At 42.1% G+C, this 25,188-nt stretch overlaps 1 protein-coding gene across 2 annotated transcripts in view; it reads left to right on the top strand.

Annotated features, from left to right (window-relative positions):
- The first annotated feature begins 955 nt into the window (after window positions 1-955).
- Window positions 956-25,188, top strand: part of MATCAP2 (microtubule associated tyrosine carboxypeptidase 2) — a 34,028-nt gene continuing 9,795 nt past the window's right edge. Inside the window, exons 1-4 of one of the 2 annotated variants that reach the window (XM_076330861.1) lie at window positions 965-1,178; window positions 8,267-8,949; window positions 22,795-22,938; window positions 25,037-25,169. In XM_076330861.1, coding sequence (XP_076186976.1) covers window positions 1,154-1,178; window positions 8,267-8,949; window positions 22,795-22,938; window positions 25,037-25,169 — 985 coding nt within the window. In that variant the 5' untranslated portion in view covers window positions 965-1,153. Of the gene's footprint in view, window positions 1,179-8,266; window positions 8,950-22,794; window positions 22,939-25,036; window positions 25,170-25,188 lie in introns of both variants that reach the window. The other variant, XM_076330862.1, reaches the window with a different exon arrangement.

Below are 25,188 nucleotides of genomic sequence, written 5' to 3'. Positions count from 1 at the left end.
TTGCTTTCTCTGTTAAGTGTTGACCATTTAGAAAAGTAAATGCATTAACACACTAAAATATATTTTTGTGTAATCTGACTTCAGTAGTGCCCTTAAGTCTGCATGAAAAGTACAAAATCTTCCTACACCATGCCTACATTAATTGGTTACACAACTGTAATTGCTAAGGTAGAATAACTTGTTCCTATTTGATGTTCAATAGGCATTTTAAAATGTGCAGATTACATTTCAAGGAGTGAAAGGTTTCACAAGCAAAGCAATGGATTGCACAACAAGTAACGCAACAGAAGGGTGCAATATAAAGTCTATCTTGTGCTTTAAATTCTATTTATTACTTATCGATGTATGATAACCTTCTTGATTACTAAAATCAGTTATTGCCCCAAGCTGTTGCTCTGATGCAATTCCTCCATTCTCTTTAGCAAGAGACAACAGCTCCTTGCTGCGCTCTCCCAGGGTGGCACATACCCTGCTGAGCACCCTCGTCCCATGCAGCCCTTTCTCTGCCTGCCTCAGGCCCAGCAGATAATGGTCAATCATTCCAATTATTACCATTTGCAGCAGTGATGATGGTTGATAAATTATCAGTGTACTGGGTTCAGTGCAAGTTATGCCTGCTAGACTCCTGCAAAGGATGACGCTGAAAACCCGTCGATGTTGCTGGCACCTCACGCCGAGCCTCGCCGGTGTGATAAAGCGGGCTCTTTCGGCGATGTTTTTGAGTGCAGCTCGGTGCCCGCCCCGCCGGCGGCCATCCCAGGGCACCGGCAGGGCCGCCCCCCCCCCCCCCCCCCCCCCGCACTACAGCTCCCAGGATGCAGCTCGCCCCCCCCGCCCACGCCAGCGCTCGGGCGGCGCAGGGCGTGCCGGGACTTGTAGTCTGTAGGTCCGGGGGCGCGCTCCGCTCGCGCGGCTCCTGCCTGCCGGGCCGGGGCCAGCCGGGCTCCCTCGGCCGCGGCGGGGCCGGGCCGGCTTCGGTGGGGCGTCGAGGCCGGCACAGCCCGCGCCGCTCGCTGCCTCCCTCCCCGCCTCCCCTCAGGGCTCCCCGCTCCTCCCCGCCCTGGAGGCGGGAGCCCGCCGCCCGCCCCGGCCGAGCCCGCCGCGCGGGGGGAAGCCAGCGGGGCAGAGCGGCGGCGCTGCCCGGCGGAGCACCATGCTGGAGTCCATCCGTGTCACCGGTGAGTACCGCCCCCGGCCCCCAGGCGCTCCCGGGGCGGCAGCCTGAGGCGGGACCGAGCACCGGCTGCGCCTCCGGGGCGGCTGGGGCGTTACCGGCTTGGCGAGGGGCTTGCGGTGGCAGGAGGGGAGCGAGGCGGGGCCGCTTTCCCCGCGGCACCTCCGGCGCTCTCCACAGCGCCCGGACGGCGGGCGGCGCTGAGGCAGCCGGCGGCGCTGAGGCAGCCAGCGTGCTGGTGGCGGCTCCCTCGCGGGAAAAAGGAAGAAAAAAAAAAAAAAAAAAAAAAATCCCCCGAGGAGGCGCCGAGGGGCTTCCGTGAGCGTACCTGCTCCGCGGGGACCGGGGGAAGGTGCTTCGCACCTACCCGTCTTGAGGGGAGTCCCGTCGGTGAGTACGGACGCGAGTGTGTTTACCTGCGGGCCCTGTCCCTTCCCAGGGACACTGGGGGGTGCGGAGGTGACACCAGCCTGCCTGTCAGTGGAGCGAGGGACAGAAGATGCAACTAAGAATGCTAATAAAACTATTACTAATTACATCTGGTGTCTTTCGCTCTTTGGCTCTCCTCTTTGCCGTGTTTTCAGAGAAGTTAACAAATCTTTAGAATATGTGTATATAAATGCCTGTATTGTGACTATACGATAATACTATGGAAAAGTATTTGGTACCACACAACACTGTTACCTTCAGCGCTGTGTTTGTGTGGTATGTAGGAAAACCTACAGTACAGTTTGCTGCTGCAAAACAAATTTTTCACTCAGATGTTTTCCTTGTTTAAATTTGACGTCATTTCATATGTCATTACTTCAGCTGCTTCAAGCCAACGTTACTTTGTCATAGGGAAATCTATCTAGAAGAAGTCTGGTGGAGATATCTTAGTGTCCCCTCATACAATACTGTTACAAGCGTAAGATTTCTTACAGCGACTCTTTCTCTGCGTAATTTATATGCCGTTCCATCTGTGCATGGATACGAGTAGGGTGTTACTACTGGTAATGAGAGTAGAAATAAAGTTCATGGAATCAGACGAAGCATCCCTAGAGATGTACAACAGCAACTGTAATCTTAAAGGATTGAGATTTCTTAAAAGGAAAGATAGTTATGTTGGGTCCATACCCCTCCATCAAATATTCCTGAACGCACCCGTGCTGCAGTAGAGCGAGCCAGAGATCTGCTTGGATAGGAGTTTCATCCTGTGCAGGTCTGCTGTAAGTCAGCGTTTAGTGATTATATCCTGAGGCTATTAAATCAATGGGAGTTTGTTACTTGATTTCATTAGGGCCAAGTCTTCACTCTTACTGATTATTACTGTGCTCATGGAATTTAATTTGAAGAACCTGAATTTGGAGTCAGTTACATAATACCATATTTCAGCGTAGAAACATGCATGCAAGAAACTGCTTGCAAGTCAGTTCATTTTTTTTTTTTTTAAGGTAGAAAGAGTACATCTTAAATATCATTGTAATTTTAAAGAAGAAAAACCAAACTGCGCAGCCCAAAATCATGCCAATGAGTCCTGTAAATGCTGGGTATTTCAGAGTTATTTACAAACACTGGCAGTTAATGAATCAGATGTACAAGTTGACTCATAGTTGAAACTTGCCCTTGGTTTTGGAGCTCAGAATTAGAGTTGAATGACAGATAATGCTGTTACAGGAGGAAAGCAAATAGGTGGATATTTTTGGGGGAAAAAATGTCTTAGGTTAAATGTCAAAGTTCTCAACATCATACAGGCTCTAGTTAATAACTAACATGCTGTGAAAATAGAAAATAGCTCAGCACTCACTGACTAATTCTACAGCTAAACCATTTTCAGTCATTGTAGACAGAGCTTCCAGTGCTGTCTATTTCAAGCTGCCTGACACTTTCTGTTCAAAGCTTGAGTATCTGTAAACCTTAAAGGTGTTTATAGTGGTGTGGCAATATACTACAGGATTCTGGTCAGATTCTGTTACGCCACAAACATAATCTGTAGTATTTGAGAGGTAGTGGAACATTACAGATTCATATACAACACTCTCTGTTGCCTGTTTTTTGCAGAATATTCTTTCTACAGCCCTCTGCACCCACAAACCATACAGTCTAGAGCTCATAAACTGAAGGTAGTTGTTAATCTATTCATATTATCTGAATATTGATGATAAATATTTCTTTGTAATGTAATTGTACATTTGCAAAATGTGTCAAAGGAGGAATCTTACTTGTCACATCCATATATTTTCTTCTCATTTCTCAGTTTCAAACTTCACTATTTTCTTATTACTTATAGACAGATCACATACATTATTTACATTTCTATAAATTTGAAAATTCAATTCAAGCTATTGGAAGTGGTTTCTGATTTTGAACAAAAAGAAATTCAAGCGTATTCTAACACGGTAATGGTGAACTGAAAACCAAAAGCAGTGGCTCAGACCACTGCATTCCTAGGATAAGAGGAACTGCTCCAAGAACATCTTTGCTAAGCACCTTAAGAATCATACCTGCAGTTCGGAAAGGATTTGTCCATTATGCATGTATAACCTGAGTGACAGCTGCTTGAAAACCGCAGGAGCTCTCTACTTTTTTAGAGCAAGGCTAGCTGGACAGAGAGAGATCTGTGCCTACAAATACCTATCATTAACCTCATTCCACCTATGGAACAGGCATTTAAGAAGCTGCTTGTATAGTAGCTACCCAGTAGCCTAGAGGAAGATTTTTCTACAATACTCTTATTGTTATTAACAAATAATCTCTGACAAGATTAGGCAGTGTCTGCAATGCTACAAGATTCAAAGCTAGTGACTGGGGTGCAACTTAGACATGGAAAGTATTTCATTAGTGCAAAATTGTAATGAGATTTGTGGTTCCCACATATCCTCTGTTAACAGTCTTGGGGTACATCCTTTCTCCAGTACTGCTGTGACACTGGAATAGCTACATGTATATAAATGAAGTTACACAGGGGTAAAACTCCCCTGTTGGCAAAATCAAGCCTGTGGTATTTTGTATTGTTCTGTGACACACGGTACGTTTGTATCTGCAGGATGGAGTAAGTCCAGTACTGCCATTTCCAGCCGATATCTTGAAAATTGTGGGATTTTGGCTAGGGCACGACCTGCTCTCGTGTGAGATCCTTTAGACACACAGGGGGAGTTGCCTCTGGCTGGCTGGCTGCCCTGCTAACCCACCTTATGGGGTAGTAGAAACCAAACATAGCAGCTCCGAAGAGGGGCAGAGCTCTGCTCTGGCCCAAGACAGACCAAGTTTCCATTGAACAGGAGGGTTTTCTGTCCTTTGGTACCCTAGTGATGCCAAAATGGGGACAGGCAGCTCTTCTGCACCCTCCTTCTCGCTTCTTTCTATATCATCACCTTCCACTCCAAATCTGGCAGATTGTTTCATTTAGTAATTCACCAGTGTCTCTATGACCTATATTTTTATTACTGTGTTGTTGCAGAGAGGAACAAAAATATAAATAAATGGAAGTAAACATGGTGGGAAATCTTTTTGGGAGAGACTATGCTAGTTTTGTCGTGGGTTTTTTTAATTGTTGAAGGACTTGGGCCTTTGTGACTTTGAGTGTTTGGAAGCAAGAGCAATGAAGAGAATCTTTGTACATAAATTACGTATTTTTGGGGAGGTTCTCAAAGGTAGCTAGAGGCTTGGGCATATGTTCTTTGACAGTTTTCTGCTGCAAAAACTGAAATATGTAAAGTCAGGAAATTCAAATTTGTACTTCTCAGAACACATGTAACGTGGATGAGATACAAAAAGTAAAGCCTAACATGATATGTAGCATGATAAGCGGGATAGAGTTATGCCATAGCACGGTGATTTTCAATTTGCCTTTTTCAGACCTTTTAGAAGTAATCTGTTGACATCGGTCCTATGGTACCCAGAGTTTAAAAGCTGGAAATCACTGCTAGCCAATCTATGTAATTAACGTGAATTGATAATCCATTCTCTGACTGGCTACTTTATAGCTGTATGATATCTCAGTAATTTTTGAAACACTGAAGCACGTTTACAGAACACAGGCTGTGTGATTAATTGGTTTTCTATTCGGAATACTAGACCTCTGTTTCAATCGCCAGGCATTGCTAATCCTTGGAAACTCTTGGATATAGTTTAGTAAGTTGAGTTTCCTAGAAGACAGTGTCTTTTTAGTTTGGTTGATGCTTTCTGACTTACCGATGTGAGTTTAAAATGGTAAGTCTTACAGATTAAACAAATGTACTGGAGAAAGAAATTTAAAATTTGGTGGTTTGCAACATGATTTCGACATTGTCTTAAATATTATTTTCTACTTTATTTTGTAAAATAATGATGTTCATAGGACCAGTCAAAGAATTTAGAACGGCAGTTAAATGACTTCTGTGAAAACTGCAGTGTTATCTAATATAATCTTTCAAATCTGCTGGATTATCTGTTGATTCTAGGTTTCCAGTACAAATATGCATCAAACAGTATCCTTCTTTAGTCAGAAGAAAATTAAGGACAGCTACACTTAGTTTGGCAGCTGAAAAATCACTTTGCTACGAGATCGCACGTGTAAAGTAACTACAGATTTGGGGACAACTATTTTTGATATCAACCATGTGCATGTGAAACCTGCCAGTGTGTGTTCAGCACTCGATCACCATTTGTGACACTTGCAGGAGAATTCTAACTTGTGATGTTCAGAAATTATCTAGATAGAAATGCATTTATTACCGGCCAACTGTACTACTTAGCTCTGAAAGCTTACCGTCATGAGTTTTTGGTATTGGATAGACACAAGAACTTGGGGGAGTGGTTTAAGGTCATCTTGAGTTGTTTCTTTTAATTCTGTTTCTGCTTTGTTTTTTGTTTGTTGGTTTTTTTTTCTATTTATCACTTCTTAGATACACGTGTGGTATTAATTCAAAATATTCCCTGTGTAGTAGCAATTTAAGGCTTCTCTGCTCTTTGTGGCTTTTGAGAATTGATTAGTAGAGAAGGTGAAGCGTTACTGCCACTAGTGTTACATTACTGTCTCTCATCTGTATTTTAAGAAGTAGCTCTTTAATTTCCAACTTGAATTTTGTCTACACAAGCAGTCACATGCTCAGAAATTTAATATTTCTGTGTTCAGACATTCTGGAAACCTTGCCTTTCATTTCCCTTTCTTAAAAGTAAGGATTCTCATACTGTATTACTTGGCGCAGGCCTGAAGTCAATCTTAAATACTTGCCAAGAAATATGTGCGAGCTGTCATTTTGTTGTCCAAAAAATGCCTCATTTTATAGCAGTTGTTTGTAGATAGGTACACACATAATGAATGCCCACTGCATAGTATCCTGGCTGCATATTTGATGTTGTTTTCTTTGTGATGGGAACTGTGGTTCCTCACCACTAAAGCTCGTGGTAAAGCAAGATAAGCCAGGTAGGCAGGTTGTCACGTATGCGGTGAGAATGACCTGGCAGAATTTGAACAGGAATGCCAAGGTGCGTTCCTGCACCAAGCATAGAAAGAGGATTCACAAACTTAACTGTGAAACAAAACTGAGCTTGCGTAAGGTACGCATGCTTTAGTTGAAGAGAACTATCCAATGCTTCTCTCTCTCCTTCCAGTGGAGGAAACACCCAGGCTGCAGATTTCCCATCTTATGTTCATGCAAATAGGACCTCTGTCTTTGCTTTTTAGAACAGCATCTTCAGGAGAACCAAGGAACACAGATTGACGTGGAACTGACAGAGGTCCAACAGTATGGAATACATTGTCATGGTGCTTATGTTGGGAGCAAAACCTAATTTTACTGTGAAAATAAAGCTGAAATTAAACTACTATTGATTTTTTTTTTTCCCCTTGGAGGCATTTAATGATCTCTTGCTAATGTTCCATTCAGAGTATAATTACTGTATGTAAAGTAATTACACCTCAGCTATGTATAACTGTGGGCTGAAGCTCAAATCCCTTTCATGGGCTTTAATCCAGCTCCGGCCATATCTCCTGTTCCGTGAATCCTTTCATTTTAGGTGCAGAAGTAGGAAGCATTTCTCTGTGGCAGGATTTATTTGTGCCCTTACTTTCGGCTCACCTAATGTTCTAGGATGAACTGGTTGGCGAGAGAAGGGGATGGTCAGAACCAGTGAAGAGAGGTCAATTCTCTCTAACAAGCCAGCACAAATGTTAAATACAGTTTTAATCCTCAATGACTTTTCTGTGCAGCTGCCTTGCACCAGGGACCTGTCTCCCCTGAAGGCTATGCCAGGGGTCAGAGCAAGAAAGGAGGGTTCATTCGTTAAAGGAACCTTATTCCCTTCTTGCATTCAGTTTAGTTTACAATGTTTCTTTGCAAGTGTTTTCTTAAAGCCAGCTGTTATTGTAGAATAACTTTGAATAGATGAAATGACAGTGTTGTCTTAAGGATTCTCAGGGGTGTGTTCATAACTAGCTGATCTCTCTTCTTTCTCCTCTTTAAATATAGCTTACTGTCTGTATTAAGAAGGAATACGTGAAACTGAAGTCTTTTAAACTTATGTTACTATACATACGGTGTTGTAAATTGTTCACAGTGGCTGGCCCGTTCCAATGTTCTCATCCTTTCTGAGAGTAAATTCTGTGAATCAGATTTTGCCGATGAGACCACACCAGACTGCTTATGTCACAGCACAGATCCCTGTGGGACTTCACTGTAAATACTGCTCACATACTCTTATACAGTTTCCTGTTTTTTAAGTTATTCTTTATCCATACAGAAAGCCTTCCTTGCATGATAAAGATCGATCAGATTTTGCTCAAAACTAAAACTTGGTTAATGTAACAGTAAACATTCATGAAGTCCTGCACAGAATCTTGTTTTAAACAAGTTAGTTCTTAGCTGCAAACAGTGCACTCGTGCATGGAGATGCAAGCATAAAATATTTGCTTAGCTGGATATTACAAGTCCCAGTCTAATGTTCAAAAGTGATATATACACACGATTCTCCCGTATGCCTAGAAGTCAAGATTAACCTGATGTGAATGCAGTTAAGACAAGTTCTGTCTTTCATTTATGTTGCAGTTTTGAGTCCTTAAGATTAGTATTGCTGTGTGAAACAATCAAATTTGTCCTCAGCTGTTTTGTTTTTTCCCCCCCCTCAATGCAGAAAAACTTCACTGGCCTAAGACAGAGTTTTCTAAGAAATCAGTCCTGAGTCCAGAAGAACATAAGCTGAACATTAATAATGAAAACAGCCTCCAGCACCCACCTTCTGGGATCCTTAAGGACATTTTCACAACAGGAACCAGTAGCTACAATGTCCTTCTGCAGAGCAAAGAAGAGAAAAAACACCAGACTCAAAAGCCGTCATCTGCTCACCACAAGAAACACAGAAAAACTGTAAAGTGTTCTACCACCTTGCGAAGCAATGAGCACCGCAAAATCAAAGTCCCGCTACCCTTGCTCAGCAGTGGATGGTACTGCACAAACAGACAGCCCTCCATCATCATCACAAGCCCGGTGTCTACCAGCATGCAGTTTACAAACAGTATTTCAGTTGCAAGGAACAGCGTAGGACTGCCATCTCGACCCAGAACTAGAGCTAAGAGGCATTTTAATCTAACAAAGCCAAAGCAATCCCAGTCATCAAAAAGCCATGGAAAAGAGGGAGATATCTCTGGCCGAAAACTCTGTTTACTGACTGCAATCAAACCTTCCAATGTGGAGAAAGAGAAGATGAAATTCTTCAAGTCAGATTTCACATACAATCCTCAGTTTGAATATGCAAACCCTGCTTTGCCAAATGTGTTAGCTAAGCATAGCCACGCATCTGACAGATTTCTTAAGCAGGTATAGTTACTTTTTTTCCTCCTTTTCCACTGATTATTTTTTCCTACAGTTGTAAAGGTGGTATTTGGCTTTGTTTGTAGCAAGTAAAAGTTGTTCCTGCTTATCATCCTCCCCTACTGTTTGAGAAATGCATCAATGATGAGAGTACAACAGTAGAACTGAAAGAAAATATTTTTGATTAAAAAATGAAAGCCTTCCTAATATTTGCAGGATTCTATATAGGATAAAGGCACAGTTCCTTAAATGGGTTTACATGAAACATAATTTGAGGCAAGAAAGCTTTTTAGGCTTTTTAAGCAGAGTCAAATACAGGAAAAATACAATGTCTAAATAGGCTTTAATAAACAGAGGAAAAAAGCAATCCTCTTGGTGACACAGGGATTGGGAGGGGATAGCAATTATTTGAGGTCATGGTTATTGGATAAGCATATGTTGATGTTGCTTGTTTTAATCAACTTTGAAAGGATATTTGCATTACATTAGGCTCAGTCAAGCAGCAGGCTGAAAATCCATTCCGGAGATAGGTAAAACTTAAAAGAAATCCTTTCCCCCCCCCCCCATAATATGCAGCCACACTGGTAACGTAGTTACAGACATTCCCGTTCTGTGTCACTGCCCTGGCTTCCTACCTGTCTTTGAGTTACAAAAAAAAAAACAAACCAAAAAACAAAACCAACCAAAAAACCAAAACCAACAACAACAACAAAAAAAACAACCCCAAAACCAACATGGAGGACAACAAAAAACATCTTCCTTTCAACTTTGACCTAAGTAACAAAACCCAGTGCTTATCTATATAATAACAGAAACAGTCCTCTTCCCACTTCTGTTTTTTTTTAAAAATAAGACCTTTCTAAACTACTAAGTCTGATGAGATTTTCTAAATAGGTAATCTCATATTTCAAGTGATGCTTAACTTAGGAAGACATCCTGCCATTCCATGAATTTCACTTCTTTGTGATATGAATATTTCACTTCAAAACCCCAAATTCCTGGTGCAAAGGATACATGAATTAAAGTACCGTAGATTCTAATAACTGACCCTTGACTCAAGAAGAGTCTGACATTTATTTTCAAATCCAAGAACGCACACAGGTGTTATTACCCATTAAGTCATCATATTGTAAGGCTTCATCTGCATTTTCACATTAAAAATATCTGTGTATTTTAAAAACTCGGTAGCTGGGTTTTCATTAAGGATTTATTTTCTTTATGAGAACAGAGAATGGCTGATCTGTTCTTAAAATTGGTTTCCATGCTTCTAAATAACCAACTAAATCATACTGACACCAAATAAAATGACTCCTTGTCTAGAGCTTTTTAGCAAGTTTTCCTTTGATTTTCATAGCAATGTTAGCAACATTAACCATAGATTACAGCAAATCAACAATAACTAATTTGCCAAACTGAATTTAATGCAAATTATCCCCTCCAGTATGAGGTAGTAGAGCCTTAAAAATTATTTTACGCATGAGGATTTTATGGAGCAGGCCTGTCATTGATTTACCCTTCTTTTAATAAACCCCACACCTAAATAATGAATATTTTAATAATGAATGATTCCTCCATATTATTCAGATTTGTAACACTACTTTTTTCACTTTACATACAAAGCATAGGAAAATAAAGGTTTTATAACAACTTTATAAAACGCAGTGAAGAATTTAATATTCAATGAAGTGTGATATTTCTGAAACTTACCAAGGAGTATATAAATTGTTTCATAAGGTTTAGTTTAACTTGCAGAAATTTTTAGCAAGAAAAGCATTTCTTCAAAGTTCAGCTCCTAAAAAGGCTGAACAACAATATCCCGCACTTCATGTAACCAAAAAAACAGCTTTAACATAGCTCCAAGCCCAGCAGGTGGCACTCTTTTTTAGCTACAGCTAGCTTTAGAAATTTTCATCTCCATGCAAATTTGAATTTCATTTCATGCAAATTTACTATTCAGAAAAAGCAGCATTAATCAAAATTCTAATCAGCAAATATTGTATGAGCACTTGCTTTTCTCAGTGCTATTTTTTTTTTCCACGCAGATTTTACTTGTCAGAATAAATATGTAGGTATCTTACAGGAGGTGTTAAGTTCAGAAAAGATGACTTCAGTTGCAAAAAAAGTACTCACAGTGTCAAGATTCAGGTCTGCAGTAAAAACAAAATGGTGTGTAGTCATCCTTTTTCCTGCAATAAGGATAAATTCAATTTTGTTTTTTGAAACATTTTTGGCTTTCACTTGTTGCTGTACTTATTTTAGGAAGCTTTGCTTTGTGTGAACAGAAATGGAATTATTCCTACTTAAATCTATAAAAGGTACTTACAGCAACTTACACTTGCTTGCTCTTCTATGACTAATATCTCTGTAAAACCAGGTTTTTACTGACAGAACTCAGCAATTTTGTAGGGGGCTTTTAGGACACTTCAGTGAAATGAGCTCAAAACCTGACATTTTGGAAGATTTTTAATAATTTCAAAAATATTTTGACCCACAGCCACGCATAGCCTGCTAGGACTTTAAAACAGATTGTGTTTTCTTACTGCCCTTTCTGCTTTTATGCACGTCTGTGGAATTGGTTAATATAGCGTTACTGCAACATATCTGGAACACGAATCACACCGTGCCCTGTTGTTTTGTTGGTTTTGCTGGGTTTTTTTTGTGAAAGGCAAAGAACACTACGGATTTGCAAACCATTAACACAGCAGGGCTGCGACGGGGAACACACAGGCTTGTGCACACCCACTTCACGCCCAGGGCCTCTAGTCAGATCAAAGATTTTAAACTTTGGGCACAGCCCAACACTTTTATCAATTGACTTTTCACAGACATAAAGTAAAAATTCTTGAATTATTAATACATTTGAAAAGAATATTCTTAATGTCTCTCATCATACTTTGGCTCTGTTTCTTTGTTTCTCTCTTTCTACTTTATCTTCATAATAAGGTTCTTTCATGAGTCACACAATATGTGCTTTTAGGGAACAAAACTTGACAATAAAAAATAGTATGCAGACTTGCAGCTTTTCACATTGATTGACATATCTAATATTAGAGAAATTAATTCTCTTATTGCTGTTTCAAGGTCAGCGCAGCAACTGTGTGCTCTAAGTGCTATGAAAGTTTTCTTATTGGCACTCCTTCCGGCTCCAACTGCTTGTTTGTTCAACTCAAACAACTTCATTGTTAAGTTTTCTTAACACTTAAAGTGTTTGTTAGTTTTCCACAGATGCTAGAGGTGGCAATACTTAGCTACAAGTAATTGTCCCAGAGTTTGCAGAGCAGATGACTTAACGGTTGCAATTTGCTGAAACAAAATCAGCAAGGAAGTTGCAACTTCAAGTAACCCGTGTGTTAATGCCTTTTGAATTGTACATCAAGGCAGGAAATCTATTTTTGTATAGATTATATATTTAAAAAAAAAAATCGTTTTGTTGAATGAGTAATCCCTCCTGTGAAAGAATTGTACATCCTTTTCCCTTGGACTCATAAAAATACAGCAGTTTTGAGTTAATAAATAAATAAATCAGCTGCGCCACATTGTAAGTGTTTGTATTACGCACCTCTTAAGTCATTAAAACAAGTAGCCTATGATTAGCAAATTTATCAAATGTTGGAAAAATAGTTAGGTGGAGCTGGAAGGCTAAACAACGAGACGTTCAATGCAGAGTAACCCCTTGTAATGTCCAGGTGATGTCACAGCTTAGGCACGTTGAAGATTCAATAACATGTCACTGCCTGTAAAAGCATTTAATTGTAAAACACCTCATTCTCCAGTAGTAACAAAATCCCTCCTAAACTAAGATTTATAGATAAGGTATGTTAATATATAACACAAAACATATCAGGCTATCCAAGTAGCATAAGTTCTCAGGGTCCTACACAAGCTTCTCTCTTCCCCTAGAGGAGGCTATAGATCACTTCTGGTGATACTACAGTAGGAGCATAGATTTATGTCAGGACACAGTCTTATACAAAACCCAAGTGAGTATTAATTTTTAATTCCTTGCAAAGTATTTTAAAAGTTTTTCATTAAAAATATTCCTACCAGCTCTAAATCACTAAAACACACTCTTTATCATGCAAAGAGCAAGCATGCAAAAGAAAAGCTACTGTAAATACTGAATAAAACTCAAAGTACTACAGCCTGACTAGACTAGCCTCAAAAACTCACTCCTACCTCTCTCCCTCCTTTCCACTTGACCCCAAAAAGGAGGGCAGCTATCATTTAATGGCTGTTGATTAAACTAACAAGTTCCATCTGGTACAGCTTAGTGTTACCTAAGGATGCAGCTGGGAAGTTTTTCCCCTCAGAAATAAGCTATGCAGGGAGGAAAGCAATGTTGCCTGCAAGCCTTGTCTGTCTCACAAATGTCAACAGACCCTGCAACCCTTTTGTAGCAGAGCTGCTTCTGAACGTAGGACGAGCTGACTGAACACCGGGGGCTGACTCCTAGCTCACTGAGCCCATTTTCTAACTTGGTTGCCTCAAACAATTCATGAGCATGTCTTATCAGTCCATGTATTTACAATAACTCTCAAGTAACTAAGCTGTGTCGCTGCACATGGGTGACTTGGGATTCAGAGACCTACTTGGCTGTAAATAATTTTTAATTTTTTATATATATATATAAATTAAATAATTTAAAAAAAAGTTTAAAAAAAACCAGCCACCAAACCTAAACCTGTCAATTAAACAGAGCCTTGTCTTGCTCTTGTTAGTGCTTCTGTGTCATTACTTTCTTGAGCATCAGCGGAGTTTGCTGTGCAAGGGGACTTGTCTTGGGACCGCTGCTTCTTTTGGCACTCTTCGGTAGCGATAAGAGGGATTCAACCAGACCTTTTAGATAATAATGAAAAGAACAGGAATTACTACTCCTAACCAGTAACCTGGTACAGACACGTAGTCCTTCTTTTCTTTCATTTTTTTACCTGTTGCTGAAGGGTTTACAGTTTGGCCTTAGGAACTGTGGCAATATCAGTACCTTGCTTTCCGCTGGCCCAGAGGCTGGAAAATAAGTTCACAGCTGGATGCTTGAATAAGCAAGAGCTTGCTGGTCTGGATTTTCCCCTTTCCCAGCAAGTTCTTGCAACACCTGACTTTGAGTCATCTCACCTCAGACAGTGCAGAACCCCAAGTAAAGGGCTTCGTGTTGTATTCGGTGCCTGGGATCCAAAAATATCCCAACCTTTTTCCCCTCAGGAACCAGCACCAGCTGGGGTGGTTGTGACAAGAAGTGTCAAAACCAGCAGCATCACTGGGGTTGGGGCTCATCTCAGTGCTGGGGTGATCTGTCACTCCCCAGAGATTTGTGTGCTGGTGGCAATGTGTGGGGGGTGTGTGTGTGTGAGAGACAGCCTGTTGTTTCAGTGCTTGCAGAGTCATACCTGCCCACTTGGAAAGAATTCTTGGGACTTCTTCTGTTTTGCTTGAGACAGAGTCAAGAGAAAAGGTGGTAGTGGTGAGCACCCTTCTTAGTAGTTTCCTAACCAAGCGAATGCGTGTTCAGCGATGAGGAGGCTTAAGCTTAATGACTTTCTCAATATGCATGGGTTCAAACTTGCCACATCAACTTGGAGGTGGCTGAACCGTCAGGATATAGGTTACTCAGCGTGGCACATAAGGTAGAGGAGGCACCCTTCAGTGTCCCACATTTCCCCTTGAAGCTGCCAGCAGTGCATGGGTTGAGTGGGGAGAGGGCAGAGTAGGTCTGTGCTTCTTCAGGTGGATGTATCTATTGTGGTGAATGGAGTTACATCCAGTTGGCGGCCGGTCACGAGCGGTGTTCCCCAGGGCTCAGTACTGGGGCCGGTCTTGTTCAATATCTTTATCGATGATCCGGATGAGGGGATCGAGTGCACCCTCAGTAAGTTTGCAGACGACACCAAGTTGGGCGGGAGTGTTGATCTGCTCGAGGGTAGGAAGGCTCTGCAGAGGGACCTGGACAGGCTGGATCGATGGGCCCAGACCAATGGTATGAGGTTCAACAAGGCCAAGTGCCGGGTCCTGCACTTCGGCCACAACAACCCCATGCAGCGCTACAGGCTTGGGGAAGAGTGGCTGGAAAGCTGCCCAGCAGAAAAGGACCTGGGGGTGCTGGTTGACAGCCGGCTGAACATGAGCCAGCAGTGTGCCCAGGCGGCCAAGAAGGCCAATGGCATCCTGGCCTGTATCAGAAATAGTGTGGCCAGTAGGAGTAGGGAAGTGATCGTGCCCCTGTACTCGGCACTGGTGAGGCCGCACCTCGAATACTGTGTTCAGTTTTGGGCCCCTCACTACAAGAAGGACATCAAGGTGCTGGAGCATGTCCAGAGAAGGGCAACGAGGCTGGTGAGGGGTCTGGAGAACAAGTCTTATGAGGAGCGGCTGAGGGAGCTGGGGTTGTTTAGCCTGGAGAGGAGGAGGCTGAGGGGAGACCTCATCGCTCTCTACAACTACCTGAAAGGAGGTTGTAGCGAGGTGGGTGTCGGTCTCTTTTCCCAAGTAACTAGCGATAGGACGAGAGGAAATGGCCTCAAGTTGTGCCAGGGGAGGTTTAGATTGGATGTAAGGAAAAATTTCTTTACTGAAAGAGTGGTGAAACATTGGAACAGGCTGCCCAGGGAGGTGGTGGAGTCCCCATCCCTGGCTGTATTTAAAAGATGAGTAGATGAGGCACTTAGGGACATGGTTTAGTGGGCATGGTGGTGTTGGGTCGACGGTTGGACTCGATGATCTTAGAGGTCTTTTCCAACCTCAATGATTCTATGATTCTATGATTCTATCTCTGAAAACCCGCTATTCACATTGTGCTGTTGGTTCAAGTGTCTCACAACATTTTAGAAAAAGCCTTAAAACAGCTCGGGGAGAGTTCAGGAGGGTGCCTGCCAGCAGGCAGGAGGAGCTAGAACTTGGGCCTCCTGACTCCCAAACTCATGCTGCCTCCCTTGGTACGTGTGGGTCTCAGCGCCAGGGAGTTTGCTGTAATGGATGACCAAGCAGGAAGTTTAAGGCACGTTCAGTGCTCGTTTTCTCAGTTTGTTGTGATGAGGTGGGTTTAGAAAATACCTGCACTCTGACTAAGGCAGGAGAGTCCCCTGGAATAACACCACCAAACAAACCTACATAAAGCTGCATCTCATAGTAGTAATGTCTTTATAAACAGCATCAAAACAGAGAACTGGTTAATAAAGTTTACATGCCCTTCTCAAACACCCTTATTTTTATGAGCTTTCATGTTGAGAAGAAACTGACCCCTTGCTCTCAAATGGTTTTGGCGGTCCTCTGCTTCATCAAACCTGCTCTCATCCACCCCTACTCAACTGGCCTTGTTTGATTTACTAGTAGACATGTGTAGCCTGAGTGCTGGATACTTTCTGAAAGATGCCTTAAGATCCCTTAAAATGGAAAGGACCAAATCCTGGCAACTTTTGAAAGTAACATCCATCCCTGTATCAGTTCCTGCATTAAATAACTTTCAGAGAATTTAAAGCCAAACATTCCACCTATTGCATCTTGCTTCTTCATCTCACTGTGATTCTTATAAAATGCTATTCATTGTAACAATTTTTTTCAGAATTTATTACTGAGAGATAGAATTGGCAACAGGAAGAGATGGGGAGAAAAGGAAGAGGTTTGAGGGACAAAACGTGGTGCTGCTGGGCAGCAAGTCTCTTCAGGAATGGAAATCACTGGTGCACATTCAAAGGAACTTAAGCATCAAAGAATTTAACTGGGTACTTAGTGTGTTTAATCTAATAGACTTCATTGAAATTTAGTATCAACAAGTCATGAAGACAAATTTCATGCCAAAAGATTAATTCAGGGAGTTCTTCTTTCAGAGTCAGCAAATGAAGTTAATTAATTGTTCAGAGAAATCAGATACACCAAACAACTAGCAGGTAACACTGATATCTTAAGGATCTGGCACCTTGCAAAGGAAACTGAAGAACTGTTATGATGAATTACTCAGACTGCTGGCTGAGAATAAACTACCTGGGGTAGGGGGCAGGCATTTTTGGGTTGCTTCTTTAGGCAAGTATTTTGTGTAGGGCAGGAAAATGCCTCAGCATTTGCAGACAAGTTTTTTAGCTTATAAAACAGCCAATATTTTCAGAAGTTAAAAACTCATGTATAATTAAAGGAAAAAATCCTTTGGGAAAATATACAAGCTATTAAACAAGAACTAGATTTTGCTCTGATTTGTTCTTTACATCTAGCCCTTGATCCTAAATTTTGCTAGAAGCAATTGTCATTAGTCTCCAGAAACATTAGGCCCTGCGTGAGAGATTCATGTATTCCTTCTTTTAATACTTAGACACTAACCTTGCTTCATTTATCTGAGGTCATTTGTAAATGACAAGCCATGTTAAGACTTGACCATTCACAAGAAAAAATTATTATTTACTGACATAGAAAGACCTCTCTAATCTCTTTTTATAATCTTTTAGGCCCTGCCACACCTATGCATTCATACAAGACCTAATGTATGGGGGATTTACTGAGAACCAAAATCCCATTTACCTCGTAGGTCACCAGTACAGATGTGTAGTTGTCCTTACTCATATTTCTGTGCAATTAAGTTTATGGGAGTAATAGTAAAAGTAACAGCACTGAACCTCTGTCAAATACCTACAGTAGTGGCTAGGCAAAATGATGCCAGAGCTACCCAGTTTGCACCAGATGAGGGTCTATCGTCTATTTTTAATACATTCATCTTGAAAAACATGATTTGTTTTTAAGTTGCAGAAGGACGTTGCAGTTTTCACAGCAGCAGTCCCATCACCTCTTGTCTTTAGAAGCAGTAGGATTTATTTTCTCTGCAAACAATCGAGCCAAAGGTCTGCAAGGTGTCTGTTGATTCTCCTGGGAGTTACCTGTTTCGGTGCCGAGTGGGGCTGCATAACACACAACATGGAGCTGTGCTGCCGTGTGTGCTCATTGCAGTGTTGTAACAGGGAGAGGCAAAGCCAAATCGTTTGCGGTGGCTCAGGTAGTGGCACGGCATTCCTCTTTTTATGATACCTCTCTTCAGACATCCTGACGCCTGATCTTATAAAGAAAACTTGAAGAAAGAAAAGATAACAAGTTCTTCATTAGTGCCTTTCTCTATAACATCCACTTCTTACTCATGCTAGCTTCAGCAAGTGCAGGGGCACAGCTGCCCAAATGGGCCAGATCCTGGGAACCAGCCAAATGTCACCAGGCCCCCAGTGGGTCCAGTGCAAGTCCTTGTCAAGCCTGAAACTACTGCTGGAGATAGCACGGTGGCTAGGGAGTTTCGGCCACACGGGAGGCAGTGAGAGGAGACAGGGTTCATGTAACAACACTGGGTGGCTTTATCGTGAGCCTGTTTCTACAAGAATCATTCTCGTGAGGCCATGTGCACTGACTTTTTGGCCAAGTTCTGAGTAACGTATTGCGGTGCTGCTGGGCTGTCCCTGAAGAACTGGTGGTATAGCTCTGGGAATAACCAAGGGGTGACGTTTGAACAGATTTCTGTTTATGCCTCACTTTCCGATTCACTATTAATGCTCTCCAGCGTATGCCCTCTGCTCCCATGTAAATAAAAACTTACTGTGGAGACTCAGGTGCAGCAGGAATAGAGATCACAGCAGTGAGACACAGGAGGTAGATCCTTTGCTTCCAGATTGCGTAACCCCCCAAAATGACAGCCTTCTTTAAGCTAACCCTTTTTTTTTTTTCCCCCTCTGTGCTAAGGTAGTAAATTATGCTGCTTTCTTCATTCTTGAAAAAGAAGTTCAGATCTGACCAGGAGGCCCTTCAAATTCAATAACAAATATTAGAGGCAGACAAAGAAATATTAAACATTAGGTGCAGTAATTGGCATTCAGGTAATTGATATTTCTCTCATCAAAGAGGTACAGGACTTTAAGAATACATCTAGCTAGCATTTATGGTTTTCAGTAGCAATTACTCAGGGTTGCTTAGTTTCAACTTGAAAAAAAATTAGAATAGGATTGTTAGTAGCTGGGAGAGATACAAAATGAATCCTATTTTTGTGGACAATAAGCCAATCTAACAATGTCAGAATTACATAGCTGGAAAAAACAAGTATGTTATCAGCTTCATGCATGGATCTAAGTGTACAATGTAAAAAGAGATTCAGTCTGCAAGATTTCCACCTTCATCATTAGTGGCATTTTCTTAGCAAGAACATTGATTTTTTTAAGGTAGTATCAGTAATATTTTTTTCTCTATGAGATTCTTGGGAGCTTCTGTTATCATATCTGTGAAAAAAGCCATTCCCTGTAGCTGGGCTATTGCTGGGCAAGAAGTTATTCTATACCACATTTTCTTTTAAGGGTGTGAAATGACATGTTGGGAAGTAGATTACTGGGGATGAGCATTTCACACCCCACCACTAACATCTTCCACATGCAGAGTTCAGATTACGTTATAGGCATCATGCTCTGCTTTCCACCCAAAAAGGACTTCTTCCAGCAGCAAAACATAGAATCATAGAATCGTTTAGGTTGGAAAAAACCTTTATCATCAAGTCCAACCATTAACCTAGCACTGCCAAGTCCACCACTAAACCATGTCCCTAAGGACCACATCTACACATCTTTCAAATACCTCCAGGGAGGGTGACTCATCCACTTCCCTGGGCAGCCTGTTCCAATGCTTGACAACTCTTTAGATGAAGAAATTTTTCCTCACGTCCAATCTAAACCTCCCCTGGCACAGCTTAAGGCCATTTCCTCTTGTTCTATCGCTTGTTATTTGAGAGAAGAGACCGACACCAACCTCGCTACAACCTCCTTTCAGGTAGTTGTAGGGAGAAATAAGGTCTCCCCTGAGCCTCCTTTTCTCCAGGCTAAATAACCCCAGTTCCCTCAGCCGCTCCTCATAAGACTTGTTCTCTAGACCTTTCACCAGCTTTGTTGCCCTTCTTTGGACACGGTCCAGCACCTCAATGTCTTTCTTGTAGTGAGGGGCCCAAAACTGAACACAGTATTCGAGGTACGGCCTCACCAGTGCTGAGTACAGGGGGACAATCACTTCCCTACTCCTGCTGGCCACACTCTGATACAAGCCAGGGTGCCATTGGCCTTCTTGGCCACCTGGGCACACTCCTAGCTCATATCCAGCCGGCTGTCGACCAACACCCCCAGGTCCTTCTCTGCTGGGCAGCTTTCCAGCCACTCTTCCCCAAGCCTGTAGCGTTGCATGGGGTTGTTGTGACCCAAGTGCAGGACCCGGCACTTGGCCTTGTTGAATCTCATACAATTGGCCTGGGCCCATTGATCCAGCCTGTCCAGGTCCCTCTGCAGAGCCTTCCTACCCTCGAGCAGATCAACACTCCTGCCCAACTTGGTGTTGTCTGCAAACTTACTGAGGGTGCACTCGATCCCCTCATCCAGATTGTTGATAAGGATATTGAACAGAACTGGCCCCAATACTGAGCCCTGGGGAACACCACTTGTGACCGGCCGCCAACTGGATTTAACTCCATTCACCACAACTCTTTGGCCTAGCCATCCAGCCACTTTTTTACCCACCAAAGAGTACACCCGTCCAAGCCGTGAGCCGCCAGCTTCTCTAGGAGAATGCTGTGGGAAAGGGTGTCAAAGGCTTTACTAAAGTCTAGGTAGACAACATCCACAGCCTTTCCCTCATCCACTAAGCAGGTCACCTTGTCATAGGAGATCAGGTTAGTCAAGCAGGACCTGCCTTTCATAAACCCATGCTGACTGGGCCTGATCACCTGGTTGTCCTGTACGTGCCGCGTGATGGCACTCAAGATGATCTGCTCTGTAACCTTCCTTGGCACTGAGGTCAGAGTGACAGGCCTGTAGTTCCTCAGATCCTCCTTCTGGCCCTTCTTGTAGATGGGTGTCACATTTGCTAACCTCCAGTCAACTGGGACCTCCTCGGTTAGCCAGGACTGCTGATAAATGATGGGAAATGGCTTGGTGAGCACTTCCGCCAGCTCCCTCAGTACCCTTGGGTGCATCCCATCCGGCCCCATAGACTTGTGTATGTCTAAGTGGTGTAGCAGGTCGCTAACCATTTCCCCTTGGATTATGGGGGCTTCACTCTGCTCCCTGTCCCTGTCTTCTAGCTCAGGGGGCTGGGTACCCCGAGAACAACTGGTCTTACTATTAAAGACCAAGGCAAAGAAGGCATTAAGTACCTCAGCCTTTCCTCATCCTTTGTCACTATGTTTCCTCCCGCATCCAATAAAGGATGGAGATTCTCCTTAGCCCTCCTTTTGTTGCTAATGTATTTATAGAAATATTTTTTATTGTCTTTTACGGCAGTAGCCAGATTAAGTTCTAGTTGGGCTTTGTCCCTTCTAATTTTCTCCCTGCATAACCTCATGACATCCTTGTAGTCCTCCTGAGTTGCCTGCCCCTTCTTCCACAGGTCATAAACTCTTTTTTTCCTGAGTTCCAGCCAAAGCCAGGCCGGTCTTCTTCCCCGCTGGCTCATCTTTCAGCACATGGGGACGTTCTGCTCCTGCGCCTTTAAGATTTCCTTCTTGAAGAATGTCCAGCCTTCCTGGACTCCTTTGCCCTTCAGGACTGCCTCCCAAGGGACTCTGTCAACCAGGCCCCTAAACAGGCCAAAGTCTGCCCTCTGGAAGTCCAAGGTAGTTCTGCTGACCCCCCCTCCTTACTTCTCCAAGAATCAAAACCACTATCATTTCATGATCGCTATGCCCAAGATGGCCTCCAACCATCACATCACCCATGAGTCCTTCTCTGTTCACAAACAACAGGTCCAGCGGGGCGCCTTCCCTAGTTGGCTCACTCACCAGCTGTGTCAGGAAGTTATCTTCCACACACTCCAGGAACCTCCTAGACTGTTTCCTCTCTGCTGTATTGTATTTACAGCAGACATCTGGTAAATTGAAGTCCCGCACGAGAACAAGGACTAGCGATTGTGAGACTTCTCCCAGCTGCTTACAGAATATTTCGTCTGCCTCTTTATCCTGGTTGGGTGGTCTATAACAGACTCCCACCATGATATCTGCCTTGTTGGCCTTCCCCCTGATTCTTACCCATAAACACTCAACCCTTTCATCACCGTCATTAAGCTCTAGACAGTCAAAACACTCTCTAACATACAGGGCTACCCACCGCCTCTCCTTCCTTGCCTAACATAAGAGAATTGAAGTTGGTACCACTTTATTTGCCTAATGGAACATCCCTCCTTCATTTTGGGGGGGTTATAAAGAAATATTGTGGTTTAAATGAAAAGTTTAAATGAAAATTCTGCAAATAAAGTTCCTGTTCTCTCTCCTCCTTTCTGAAACAGACACCGATGGTACAGAGGATTTCATTGTAAGGAGACATTTTTGGTAGAAATATTATTGTTAAAATTATAGATATACATCTGCTTAATCATGGTTCAGCATTCCTCAATTAGAAAATACCAAGAAATGAAGCGAGATGACAGTAATAGTTGATCTTTGTAAAATTCTTTGGAAAACCATAAAAAGAAACATGCTGACAACTTAAACTGCAAATGTCCTCGTGACTTGTTATGTCTGATATACAAGGCAGTTGCACAACATTCCAAATATTGAAGAGAAAATGGGTATTTTTTCACTAGACTGATAACCATCTGTGTCATGCTGATGTATGTGGGTCCAAGATGAGTTGATCAGAATCTTTTTTCAGTACTTTGGCATTAACGTATGTCTGAAGATGATATAAATTGACTATAGAGTGTGTCAGCCTGCATCTAATGACCACGGTTTGATAGTGACTCCCAATGAGTTAAAAAAAGAAGAAAGATTAAAAAAAGAGAGAGAGAGATTGAGAGGGAGTGAAAGAACACACATGCCAGTCTGACACGGGGGTCTTACTGCATTCGTATTTGCTATGCTTTTGTATTTTATAGTCCATTAACATTATGGAGCGGACATTGCAGAAATACGGAAGCTATGAAAAATTTGAACAGGCCACTGGAGGCAGCTTGCTGACCAAAAGTCGCATCTGGAATCATGTCAGGAAATACATGGTGAAAGAAGGCTGTCTTGGAGAGGTAAGTCATACACCGGGTCAGGAAAGAAACATTTCTGTAGATCTTAGAAATTACACATGGATGCACCCAAGAGATCATTTGGGAGGCCTTTCCTCCATAATTACAAGAATATTCCTTACATCATATTTTTCTCATGGCTGTCCCCAGTCTAATTTTTGAACAATTGAAATGATGCAAATTCCTCGTGAATGCTTCAGCCATCTCTCTGAGCCTGTTTCCTGATTCATATATGCTTGTTCTTAAATCCACCTCTTTTGGGAGTACCCAAGAACGACACCCTTCCTTCCCTCCTTTTTTCAGCTACTTGGAGACTAGCACATTTCCATTTATTCATCAGTTCTGCCATCTGTTCTCTTGTATCAAATTATTTACACCAAAGGAAAGAGAGTTAAGAAAAGGCCAAGAAAAATAAGCAGCAGCCCAAGAGACTGATTTATAAGCAGCAGCACAAATGAAAGTGACATAAGTGAATAAAAATGTCTGAAAGAGGTTGGCTTGTTGAGTTGGTTTGAGTACTGGTTTTTCCTGACCCTAAACATCTAATTTTTTAGAGCCCTGTGCAAAAAAATGTGTTTCCTATATTCAGGATTTAAAAAGTCCAGTTTGACTGAGTTACATAGAACTGCTTGGAATAGTCAGGTGAAATGGAATGTATAAAAAGAGAATTCCAAATGAAGACACCAGCTGACACAGTCCGAGACTTGGATGAGATCACTGGCAGTGAGCAAGAGGAGTCTGGAATGGGAGATCAATAGACAAAAATTAGTTTCTGGGAAACTAGGTTTAATTAGTAAACATAATATTATTAACTCATCATGCCTTTTTGAGAGACTATAATTTGACACTGATACCAGACTTTATCGGTGTTTCTAAGAGTGAGGTTACAAAACTACAGTTTAGAGCAAGCAGAAAATTACCTTTTTGGTCTTTGCATTCAGTTTTGTCTTGGTTTGTCTTCATGGAAGCAGGATCCTACACCCTCATCAAACATGCCATGTCCTTCTTAATGAAATGCTTTACTACTTCTCCAAAAGTACGGTTAATACAGCATGCTTAGTATGGTCTAAAATATTATGAAAATACTTCCTCCAGTTGAAAAGGTGTTGATAAAGCTAAGTGGTACCAGTGGTTTAAATCTAAATGCTTTAGGATTTACCTTCCTTTCCTGCATCTTAAATAAGAGTTTTATGGGATTGATTGCTGTTGAACTTGAAGCTGAATGGTGGTTTTGAATACAGGGAAACATCATGTTCATGCCTTTGATCCCTGGGTCCTTTTTTGTTAATCTGATAGTAAAAAAAAAAAATATCTCTTGTAGGTACCCTCCCTTGCACTCTTTTGAGCAGTACTATGGGGACTTTGTTTAGGCATTACTTGAAGCAAAAGGTGCTTAGTCTTCAACGGAGAGTTTCCCTTCTCCCTCCCAGTCACTTGTTTAAAAATTCTCTTTAAACTCAAATAATAATACATATCAATATGCATTAATTTCCTTCTCTATCAGTTTTTTGTTTTGATTACTAATTTTCCAAGAGAAAACAGGAAAACAACTGCATTCTTGTATAAAACAAACCAATACCAGTATTTTAACAATATTTCAAGTCTGCATCATGTATCAGAAAACAAAGTACACAGTGCTCCCCCCCTCCTTCATGTGGCTTTAGAATTACAACTAAAAAAAGGTTTCAGACTGTTAAGTGAATAGATACCCAGTGAATTTATGTGTGCTTATCTAAAATTTTTCAGTTCTCAGTAATAATTAGACACAGTTCAACAAAAAAGTATTTTTCTCTAATTTACTCTATATTTGATTGCCCCCCCCAACCTAGTCAGTGTTACCATAATAAATTTTGCAGTGCCATATCTGCGTGTCTTAACCCTCATGCTGAGCCCACTAAATTCTGAGGCTTTGTTGGCAGCGCAGGTGACTAGGATAGCCCAGTGGAATCAGAAATGTCTCTCATAGGTGATTGCTGGTAGCGAGGAAGAGTTGTGAAGGGCAAGGGACCAAAGAGAAATGCAGTACTGGAAGGGCCAAAGGAAAAAGCAGGAACAGGAGCGAGAAGAGAGCTCTTTGCTACCTGAACTCTTTCATCTTCAGATTGTGGTCCATCTCACGGAGGACCTGCTATCTCGAGCCTCAATGACAGTGGTGAATGGCCGTCCCACTCTCACTATCAATATCTCCACTGCACGAGAGCACTGGCTGGAAGGGATGCTGAGACATGAAATTGGTATGAGCATGGCATCAGT

This window comes from Aptenodytes patagonicus, chromosome 2 (genome assembly GCF_965638725.1).
Source record: "Aptenodytes patagonicus chromosome 2, bAptPat1.pri.cur, whole genome shotgun sequence".
Lineage (NCBI taxonomy): Eukaryota > Metazoa > Chordata > Aves > Sphenisciformes > Spheniscidae > Aptenodytes > Aptenodytes patagonicus.
This window is presented reverse-complemented; position numbering and strand designations above follow the sequence as displayed.